Raw genomic sequence first — 11,475 nt, forward strand, 5'->3', positions numbered from 1 at the left:
TTTGAGTGAAATATATATTTAAAAAAGATAGCTGAAGCTTCATTTCTGTTTCGATTCTGGCAAGAAATTCACTAGAAAGAGAAAACAGAAGCTTTGAAGTTAACATCTACACCTTTTACAGATATCCTGATTTACCAAAGAAGGAAATTATATCCCATTACACACGTTTTAAGTTGCACACAAAGAAAGCACCAGAAACACTGATTTGGCTCAGTGATTTGCCTAATGAAAGGTTTATTTTATTTTATTTTATTTTTAAGTTTTAAAAAAATCCCCCATCAAGCTGTCAGGGTTATTTGATGACGATACAGAAGCAAAGTGTTTCCTAAGCAACTCCAGGGCTCTGTTATTTCTTGCTTGTAGGGTCTTCTCCGCCTTCAGTTCACTCTTGATGGCACTGAGCTCTCCTCGGATCTTTTCCATTTCTAATTCATAATACAATTTCATTTCCTCCTTAAGGAGTACATTTCCGACCTCAGTTTGCCTCTTTAACTTCTTAACAGCTTCTTTTAAATCTTTGTTCTCGAGGCTCAACTTGTGGATGACTTCTTTGGCTTGCTCGAGCTCTTCTGTTAAGTTTTTGACATTTGTTGCTTTTTCAGAGAGGTCATTTCTTAAAGCTTGAAGTTCCCAGTCTTTCTTGGAAGTTTCCACCCCTGCTTCTTTAGACTTTAGGGGTTTTGTGGAGACTTCTTTTTTGGAGTTCAAAAGTTCTTTTTCTGCATTTTCGAATTCCTCTTCTATTTTTCTGCATTTCATCTTAAGCACTTCAAGTTCTTCATTCAAAATACTCAGGCGAAGTTTGGGAGACATTCCTTCAAAGAATTTCTTCTCTTTGTCTTTTTGTGGTGGAGTAAATGATTCCTCTGTACCCCAGGTAGGAGGCTCTTCCCCGCTATTAAAGCTTTCTTCAGGTGCAACATCCAAGTCAGATGACTCACAGGAGGCAGAATTTGTGTCTGCCTCATTCTTTGCAATGTTTATCTTTCTTTCTCTTAAATTTGGTTCCTGTTCGTTTTCATTTAGTTGAGAAATAAATTCTTTCCTTTTACATTTATTCTCTTCTTGAAACTTTCTACTCGACAAATTAAAAATTCCTTCCATTCTCTTGGCCTTATCTAAGGTCATTTGTTCAGAAGAAGAGTCAAGCTGAGAAGCCTCATCTAGAATATCCTGTGCACTGAAAAGAGGAGCTAACACATTCTCCTTCCAGTGTTTTCTTCTAGCATCCATTTCTTCAGGCACCTCTTCCAATTCCTGAAAAACAAAATTTAAAATCAAGGCACATATTGACACTGGCAGCTGGTGTAGTGGAAAGAACTAAGAATCCTGGCTCCTGGGTGAAAGAACCTAAATATTTGAGGGCTGGCTCTCCCTCTAACTCGCTGAGTGAGTAGGGCCTCAGCTCCTTCATTTATAAATGGAAAGGGCTAAACTAGCTAAGTTCTACAGACTCCTCCAGCCTTAAAATTCTCTGATCCTATGAAACAGAACCAATAAACGGGAAAACTTGGCTATTTATTGTGGGTAGAGAAAATAATTCTATGGGAAAACAACATGAAAACAGACTGCTTCAAAATAGTAAAAGTGATTTTAAATTAATAGGTTAATGTTAGTAAGTTAAACCTGTTTCCAAAGTGCTTGATTTTTTTTTTCTGGTTCTCTTCGGTTGGACTACTGTTTATTCACTCTTTAAAGTGACTAAAACATCAGGGCTTAATGCAATGTGAGCCGCTTTAGGTAAAGTATACCATGCAGACTTCCTTATGACTAACTCTGCCAAACGCCCTTCTGTCTTGACCTGTAAATTCCTGCTATTCCAGTCTTGGGCTTTGCTTCTAGGCAAGACTGCCAAGTGGACAGAATTCTATCCGTTTTGACAGCAATTTCGTGATGAGAACCGAATGTCAACAATTGAAAATATGAATGCCACCAAATGTGCTTTTCTCGAGATCCTGACTGCAAGTATAGTTTTAAGGTGACAACGTAGCATACTAAACCACAACCAACTTTCTAAATTTATAAAAATTAGAGGCTATTTATTTTGTTTCCAAAAGAGTTTTCCCTATTCAAAGAGAGTCCATAACATACAGATTTCCTAAAGCACCAAAATATTTGATAAGAAACTATTTTTGAGTGAAGGGAGAAAGAAGGACCCAAACAACACACTGAAGGGCCACTGGCATCTGAAAGCACCAAACCGGTAACTGCAGTTACTGCCAAAGGGTGGGAAGAAGGAGGGGGTCACTTTATCCATTTTACACATAAATTTGCTGTAATATATTTGTAGCATCACCACTGAGAAAAATCAAAGTATGCCTGCATCTATTTTTCCCACGCACCCAAATGCAGTTTTATCTCGGCAACAGAAAAAATGGCAGTTTGTGTTCCTTTTTTAATTAATATTTTCTCTAATATTATTAAATATTACAAATGCAATATTATTTTATTTAATATACATTTATTTTATATTATATAAAGATACTAACAGATCTGCAGATTTTGGTAAAATACCGAAAAGCACACACACACACAAAAGGAATCTGATACCCACAGCCCTGAGATAAACACTTTTTGGTATATTATCTATCATTTTCTTTTTAACAACTATAGTTTAAATGCTAACACATTTTTCTTGCTATGGACAATAGAGAATAAACTTGATACCTACATGTACTGAACATGCCTGACTCCCTCCCACAGAAGAAGAGGGAAAAACCTCACTATCCCCATGGGTCCATCCCCACTGACAACTATTTGGCTTTGAGGAAAAGGAAAGGTACACATATTCAGTGAAGGTGTTAAAATGACTGGTTCCAAAGCCATAAACCAAGCTTTGAGTTGAGTCAATCGGACCACGGTAGGAAGCCAAGACTGGCAGTTCATGATGTGTATTTCCCATTGCAGCAGCATCTCCTTTCTCTTGAAACTATCCTTTCTGACTTTATCACTCTATTAGTCACCATCCAGAAGCATCAATGATCTATCTGTCCTTAAAGAGGAAGATGATCACAATCCTGCTTTCTCTCCTCTCTAGAAATACAAATGCAAACGACTGAGAGTGATTACCGTGATCATAAAGGAAAGGAACAGAGGAAAGAGAAAAGCATGGTGAGGCTAAATGCCAGTCACATTTTTTAGCGGTCAAATTTTTACCAGATGATTCTGTCAAAGTTTAAAAGTGCTCTCAGGTAGCAAGGGGAGAGAGATGACTATTCTTTCTATCTAATTCTGGATGAGAGGCACTGGTGAGACTGATCAGGAAGGAGGTTTGCAGAGGGGCAAGTAAGGTGAGGCCACTTTATAACTGGAGACAGCAACAATGACAAGCCTGAGATCTGGGTATAGAGAAAGATTAAAATGGAAAATTAATAATTTTGCACCTTGAAAAAGTGACTCCTATCTCCAAACCTCCTATAAATTTCTTGTGAAAAGTTATATATATATTTTTCAGTGTCACTACCTTTCTTCCGTGAGCCTCTGTACAATTTTCTGATATAGCCAATGCTTTTCACAGAACTGAGAAGAGTCCACTTATTTTATAACTGAGACTCAGAGAAGTTAAGTGACTTGTCCAAGTCCACACAGCCTGTAGTGGTAAAACTGAGACCCTGTCTCCCAGGTCAGTGCTTGTTCTAAAATTCCTCTTTATTCTTCTGCTAGGTTTCATTCCACAGATTGAAAGAAAACAACCCACTACTTTCAGAGCTTAGGTATTTTTAAAAGGCCACAAAAGGAGAGAGGAAAAATGAAGAGGGGAGGGTAAGGAGAATTCCATGTCACATATCAAAGGACAGAAAGAGAAAGGTTTGAAAAGCCTTTTGGAATTTCCCTCCCATGGCTTACACAGGGCAGGGTCAAAGGGTCTCTGAGCTGCTCCTTTCTTTCCCGTCCTTTCTTTCTTTCTTCTCTTTCATTGGCAAGATATCCTTTAAGGGCTTGTTCCCAAATCTAGTCACAGAGGAGGGCAAAGCCCAGACTGGGGGTAAAAGGTGCCAGTCTCATTTTCTCTTCACAAATTGTGCTGTTTGTATTTTTACACAGAACAAGGTTGACATTAGCATTCTCTGGCAAGGGCAAGAAATATGCTTTGAGACAATGACACTTCTTCCTCTGCCCTGGCATGGCAGCCATTTTGCTTTCAATAAACTTGATTAGGTAATTTGTCACAGCATAAGGCAAATCAAACCAAAGCCATTACTGAAAGTATAAGCATGCCTTTTTAGTGGGTCAATTGCGAATATTTATTATTTTCAAGTGCCTACCCAACACTATATTGGGCATTGAAGGGCTGAAGGGGAGGGGAAGGAGGTCCAAGAGAAATGAAAAATTTAAAGAAACAAATAGCCAGGACACAGGAAAACAATATAAAGTCATATGACAAAAATAACATTAGTGGTCCTCTGAGCCAGTGATCCTCAGAAGTCCTTGGGACTGCACTGTTAAGGCATGGCCATCCATAGTATGGCTACACCTATCCATTTGTGGCTGACATGAATTAATAATGGACTCCCGAGGATTCTAGTTAGTGTCTCCCTGAAAAAAATCACCATTCATCCTCTGGTGACTTTCTTCTTTTTGCAGAGGCAAAGTAGTAGGACATTTTGGTGCCGCAAGGGATTTCTTGACTCATGGAAATGGTTTCTATTCACCTAAAGAATTTGGGAACCACTGATAAAATAAACTCAAAATGAATTTATAATGTAATATGATGTAACATAATGAAATTGTTGAGCTGAGCACAGAGTGATCACTTATTTTGGATCTTTAGGTAAATCGTTCCATAAAGATCTCAGGTGAATGTATATCTGTCTTCAAATAGCTCCAGAAATGAATATGCTGCTTATTGTGAAAGGAGAAACCCACAAAACCATCTTATTTTCATATTCAAGGTATGGGGCCTTGGAGAAAATGCTCATATTAAGATTGATAAGTGATCAAATATGTGAAATCTAATTATTTGTTTTCTACAATGTTCATACTTTAAATCACATGCTTTAGGAAAACTTAATAACATAAAATCAAAGATCTTTTTTCTCTGTTGCCTTATCTCATTTACATTAGAATTTGATTTCAAAATTTCAGGACCATCTCTTTTGCGTAAATCTAGACCTGTCTGCAAAATGCAATTATTCTTCCAGGCTAGGGTAGGCAGGGACCGGGAAACAGTTTGGGAAACCTCCAGGGGCTTTTCCCCATCTCGCAAGAGTCCTTTATCCCAGATGTTTAGAAAAGGTCATGTCCATCCTGTGATGGGCAACCTTCTGTCACTACCGTCAGCCCTCCTGAACTAGAGGTGTGGCTTTTAATCTCAGCTCTGGGGCAGTACGGGGAACACAAAAGGCCCTTCCTAGCCCAGGAACTTTTCCCTATCACTCTTGGATGGTTTCAGTTCTCCCAGCCCTCAGAAAAACTGCTTGGCCAAAATAGGGGAAAAAAAAAAAAAGTCTGCTACAAAGAAAGGCACTGGCTTTATTTCTTTGCTCAATTGTCCAATCTGTTCTCATTTAAAATAGTAGTCCTCAACCTTTTTTTTTTTTTTTGCTTCCACTGTTTCCAGGCACAAAATACTGCCATCATTACCTTCTCTTTGAGAAGATTCTGACCTGCCCACACCAGGGGAGTGTCCCCATCCCCCACCCTTTCAAAAATCACTGGCTTGCAGAAAACTATTAAATACCAAAATGAGGACTCCCCCAAACTGTCTGAAAGAAAGTGGACAAAACATGTTTTACCATGCAGAATTGTAGGGAAGAAGGAAAAGAAAAGGAATTAATTCCTTGAGAAAGGAATTAGGCATGGACTATGGTGAAAGAAAGACTGAAGGAGTCAGATATCTTGGCTCCCTCATGTTAGAACTATGTGAAAACTTACCTTTTGTGAACCTCAGTTTCTTCACGTGTAATATAGGGACAATATACCTATTTTCAGGTGGTTAAGAGAAATTAATGAAAATGAAAATGGAAGCAATTTTAAAGTATACTGTAGAAGGGGAGAGTATAGCTCAGTGGCAGAGCACATGCCTAACATGCATGAGGTCCTGGGTTCAATTCCCAGGATCTCCATCAAAATAAATAAATAAATAACTGAATTACCTCCCCTCAACAAAAAAATTTTAAAATAATAAAGTATACTGTAAACAATGGGTTTTGTTCTTTTTTAGGTTTTCCTTACCCTCCTTTGGAACATAAACCAGTCAAACAACCCAACTCTTCTCCAGAGTTGCCAGTCTGAAGTCATCAGACGTCAGAAAAAGTCAGTTTGAAAAAAAAAAGTAAGTACTGTTAAGGTTAGTAGAGGGGGACCTACACAATCTTACATTAATTTCACCTGCATCTTTAGGGAAGAAGTAGCCCTACATCTGTAAGTTGTTGATGTCCCCAAATTTCCAAAGCTACATGGATTCTATCTAAGCAGAAAAGTGGTAGTTTTTTTCTACAACGGAAGATATTTGCATTTTTATCACCAGTTGCTTTCCCATGAACTTTCCAAATGTCGCAGTGTTTTTCAGAGCCACCCACAACTTCTTAGAAACATTACAGTTGGGGTACCAGTTTGAAGATTAGAGAGGGTGACTCTGCACTTGGAGTTTTCCCTGTGCTTCTGCATCATTTCGTACATAGTTTTATTTCACCAATTCGCTGTGACCTCCTGGCAGCTTACTCATCGTTGCAGCCCTTGCTGTCGCCTCACACATAGTAGCCCTCAATAAATATTTGTTGAATGAATGATTCTTAATATTCTTCCTGAAATTTCCGTACTTTGGTTCTAATTTAGTTTTTGTAAATACTTACAATTTCTCCTCTGGTTTATGAGGCTCTTTGAGGTGACATTTTAGGGAAAGGACTTTTATTTTTCCCTCAAAGTTTATTTGGCTCAGCTAAAGTCTTCAGGACACTTTATGAGGCTTTTTTTTTTTTGACAGTGCACAGACAGTGCTGATTAATGGTCTCATTAAAAGGTTGAAGATTTACTCTCTGTCTTTCTAAACACCCATAACAAGATAGCAGGCGGCACAACCGTACTTACAGTTACTGACATCCAAGACTTTCTGTCGGGTGCTACTGTCCTCCTTCTCCAGATTGAGCTGAAAAATAAAATGCCACAGCTTAATTAGAAAATATAATTACCCAGAATGCCTAAATCTGTGTTCATATCTGCGATGTAGCTTAAAATGACAAGTGACAGACTTAATGCTGTTTGGCCTATCTGAAATGTGATGTCAGACACTCTGAAGCAAGTTTTCTTTTAAACTTGTCAACCCAATTTCCCAACTATTACCCCACTAAGTCTTCCTTCTCCAAGCGGTGCAAATATCAGATGGGGCAAGAATCATGGTTGCATCTTATTCAACACAGTATCTCTTTGCCTTTAGCACCTATTGAACAAACGAGCCGCCACTGGCGGCCGCAGCAGCAACATGCTTGTTAGTAATGAGCTTGCCAAGTGCCACGTTAGCAGAGGCTGGAGCCCAGGCCTTGCCTCCCTCCCCCAGAGTCCAGTGAATTTGAAAAATCATTGAAAAGGGAAGTGATCCCGATTTTTGCCTTCATCTTTCAGAGTCCTCACATATGAGCCAGGAGTCCACTTCACGGGACAAACTGGCTCCTCTATTGTTTGGCAGATATTGAGAGCAAAGCAAAGTACCATTGAAAACTGGGCCCTGGGAACGGTTCCTACTCCCAACAATTCTTTGTTATTAGTGTGGAATCATTCTTTCTAGAAGAAAAGATACGGAGTCACCTTAATTCTGAAAGGCTGAGCACTATTAGTATGGAAATCACATTCTTGCTATAAAGCTGTATCTATGCATGCATAGTTTGGGGGTTTTCTCTGTAAATGGTTAACTGAAACTCCTGCCACCGCTGCTTCCAGTGGAGAGAAGGTGGCTCAGGTCAGGGTGCTGCCCCCCCTCCCCGGTCCCCACCGCAGGTGACCCCGTCCACCTCCCTAGTCCCTACCCCCTGGCTGGCGGGGCGGCGGGGAGAGGGCAGCGGGCGAGGCCTGACCCCACTCCTCTGTCCACACCCCGACTTCCACGCCCTGTTCCCTTCCCTCCCAAACGCCCGCCAGCTCCAGGCCCCGGCCCAAAAGGAGGAAGAAACCCGCAGTGGGGGATCAAGGCGGGGGAACGCGGTGCCTCCGCCCCGGGTCACCCAGGGAGGGCGAGGGGCGAGCCCCGCGGAGCCCCGCTTTCCCGGGCGCAGACGTACCTGGCGGCGTGGGTGGGGTCCGGTGGGCCCTGGCCCCTCTTCCCCCGAGCCGGTCACGAGCGTTGGGCGGCTGCCCTGGGTTCGGCGCTGGCCACCGCGACCCGGCCGGGCCGGTCCCGAGCAGAGCCTCTGCACTGCAGCGCCCGCGCGGGCCGCGCCGTTGCCTGGCAACCGGCAGGCTCGATTTAAAGGGACCCGGGCGCCTTAGCTCCGCGCGGCGGGCCGGGCGCTGCCTGGCGGCGGTCACCGCCCGCCCGAGCTCTGAGCATGCCCGGCGCGGCGGGCGCCGCGGCGGCTTCTGCCTGAAAGAAAGCCGAGCTCGAAGAGCGAGAGAGCCGAGTCGGGGTGGGAAGGGGCGAGAAACTGAGAGACGGCCCCACCCACGGTGGGCTTATTACGAAGGGTCTGGGTGACTCACAAAGCCTGGACACTGCAATTGCGGGGAAGGAGGAGGTGGCACGGGGCTAATCCCTAGGCCTACAGTTTCGCAACATGACACTGAGGACGGTTAGCACCTTCCAAGGTCGCCTGGATTCGGTTCAGGGTCCTTGACAATGTGGGAATTGCACCCCGCCCCCCGCCCCCCACCCCCTGACCATCAGCACAATGGTCCTGCCGGAATTTCTGCCTCTGGCCAACGTTCTAAGGGCCTGTGTCAAGAGAGCATGTCCCCTGGTCGTGCCCCTCTGGGAGAATGGGCTTGTAACCCGGGTAGCCCATGGTTTCCTCATTCAGCACTCAGGAATTTCTGAAAACCACTCTTGCACCTATTTGAATTAAAATCTATTGCAGGCAACTAGTCCTACACTATTGGCAATGTAAAGTGATTTCCTTTTATCAGTCCCCAAACTAGTCTCTTCCAGCTTCAAAGGTTGCTCCCAAGTTCCAGGATTTGATTGGGAGAACAAGCCCATGTTCTTGATCATATTGTAGATTTCAGTCCTGGTATTTTGTCAGATAATTCAATGATCTTCTCAGACTTTGATTATCCTGGTTGCCCAATGTTGATTCATCCATCATCAAATCGACCAAACACACTGACAACAGGCCTTGACCATAGTCTGACTGGGACTCAGCCTGGGCCTGACCAGAAGACAGGCCTGGCAAAGGTTGTGGGGCCTGAAATAGAGAGGGATGGGAGTGTCCAAAATAGTCATTGTAGTGACTTTTAGGAAAGCAGGTATTTTCTAGGAAGCATGAGGGTGAAAGGAAACGCTCTCAAGTGCAAGGAGGTTTATGCACATTTTAAAAGTGGCTGTCTTATTTTTCAAGACCTAGTGAAGGGAATGACTTAGAAACAAGACCAGGATACATTTCAAAACTACAAAATTTCTTGGGAACCGGATCTAACAGGTGTTTGGTGGCTGGCAAGGTTGCATTCAGGTGCCCAGAGGCCTAGTTCTGTCTCCTTTTCCTCCTTAGAGAACCAGTATCAACAAGGGTTGGAGGCAGGAAGAAGCCTAATGTCAAAGTGTGTTTTTTTGTGGACCCCATCAGAATTAGTTTGTGGGATTCTGACATTTCTTCCCTTGACATTAGTTCTCCAAATTGCCTTGCATTTATCATGTCTATGTTAATTATTTTTAAAAGGATTCTATTTATTTTTGCCGGATGTAAGATCCCTTATTAATACAAGAAAAGAATCTTTCCTAATTGCTCTATGCCTCAGTTTCCCTGTTCGTACAATGGGAATAATATTTGTACCTAACTCATAGGAGTGCTGTGAAGATTGAGTAAATTCATATTTTAAAAAATTTTTTGTTTAGTTTTACAGGGGGAGGTAATTAGATTTATTTATTATTATTATTTATTTAATGGAGATACTGGGGATCGAAGCCATGACCTCATGCATGCTAATCTTGCGCTGTTCCACTGAGCTATACCCTCCCCCCTGAATTCATATTTTTATTTATGTATCTGTTTTGCATTAATATTTTTAAAACCCTTAGAACAATGCCTGACAAACAGAAAATCCTATATACATGTTTGCTATTATTGTTAGTATTAGTATTATCTTGTCTTATAAATTCATTACCCTCCTAAGATATAAACACACTGATGGTGATAACTCAGGGTGTACTCTGGGAAGCGGAGTCAAAAGTCTTAAGAGTTAGAATGCCAAACCTTTATTTTCAGTAAAGTCCCAGACTCCCATTAGGCAGCCCCACTCTACTTCCATATCCCTGTAAAAATGCACAAAGGGTTACTTGGGTCTTGCTGTAATTCTATTTTTAAATATGGTGGGTCACTCCTTCATGTACTCAAGTATCAAATGGCCGACAGTAAACAACAGTGAGGACAGAGAGCTTTGTTATTCGAAGCCACTGCAGACTTGGAGATAGATTTTCAAATATGGAAGACAGAAACAGTTTACTACCCTCTGGAACTTTTATCAATCAATTCCAAAGCAACAAGGCACTTGATAATAATAGAATCATAACTCATACGATGGAACCCAACCTTCCTGTTTTAGCAAGTAGGATACTGAGACCCAGACAAGTACTGTGATTTACCCTTTGATCACACAGCAAAATCAGCTTCTTTTTGATTCCCCTGGCAAATGAGCCTTACTTGAGTAGCCCCAAACCTAGGAAATTTGGGGTGATGAAAAAGTATATGTTTATAGGTATATGTCATATGTTGATATTGAAATTATTCATGCAGATAATAGTGATAGCTAATATTTCTCACACCTCACATCCTAGACATCAGCAGATTCTGTTGCCTGTGCCTTGACAATGTATTCAGAATCTGATGGCTTCTCATTGTCTCCACTATTATGACCCTGATCCCGCCCCCATCGTCTCTTGACTGGACTATGGCAGTAGACTCCTAGCTGCTTCTACCCTCACCCAGTGTTAGTTTTCTATAGCTACCATTATCACAAACCCGGTGGCTTAAAACAACAGACACTTATTCTCCCACAGTTGTAGAGACTAGAAGTCTGAAATCAAGTTGTTGGCAGGGTTGGTTCCTTCCAGAGTCTCTGGGAGAAAATCTCTCTCTCTTGATTTCTGGTGGTTGACTGCAATCTGTGGCCTCCTGTGGCTATAGACACATCCTCCAACCTCGGCCCCTGTCTTCACATGGCGTTCTCTCTGTGTGTCTTCACGTAGCCATCGTCCCTCTGTGTGCCCCAATTCCCCTCCTCTTATAAGGATGTTAGTTACTAGATTAGGGTCCACTTTAATCCAGTGTGACCTCATTTTAACTTGAATACATCTGCAAAAAAAACTATTTCTAACAAGAGCACATTCATAGA

The 11,475-nt window shown here is 41.9% G+C and overlaps 1 protein-coding gene and 1 non-coding gene across 3 annotated transcripts; one reads left to right on the plus strand and one right to left on the minus strand.

The window, feature by feature from the left end:
- Window positions 1-224: 224 nt before the first annotated feature.
- CCDC160 (coiled-coil domain containing 160) lies at window positions 225-8,386 on the minus strand. Of its 2 annotated transcripts, none has more exons than XM_031446495.2 (3): window positions 8,214-8,386; window positions 7,030-7,087; window positions 225-1,257 (listed from the first exon to the last, which is right to left on the minus strand). In XM_031446495.2, exons 2-3 carry the CDS (start codon window positions 7,039-7,041, stop codon window positions 256-258), a joined length of 1,014 nt encoding a protein of 337 aa, XP_031302355.1. In that variant the 5' UTR covers window positions 7,042-7,087; window positions 8,214-8,386; the 3' UTR covers window positions 225-255. The 2 variants fall into 2 exon arrangements, with proteins under 2 accessions (XP_031302355.1, XP_064339068.1); XM_064482998.1 differs by lacking the exon at window positions 8,214-8,386 and adding an exon at window positions 7,648-7,720.
- On the plus strand, window positions 5,993-6,065 carry TRNAV-AAC (transfer RNA valine (anticodon AAC)). The gene has a single exon. It is a non-coding gene; the product is annotated as a tRNA-Val (tRNA).
- Window positions 8,387-11,475: the final 3,089 nt, after the last annotated feature.

This window comes from Camelus dromedarius, chromosome X (genome assembly GCF_036321535.1).
Source record: "Camelus dromedarius isolate mCamDro1 chromosome X, mCamDro1.pat, whole genome shotgun sequence".
NCBI lineage: Eukaryota > Metazoa > Chordata > Mammalia > Artiodactyla > Camelidae > Camelus > Camelus dromedarius.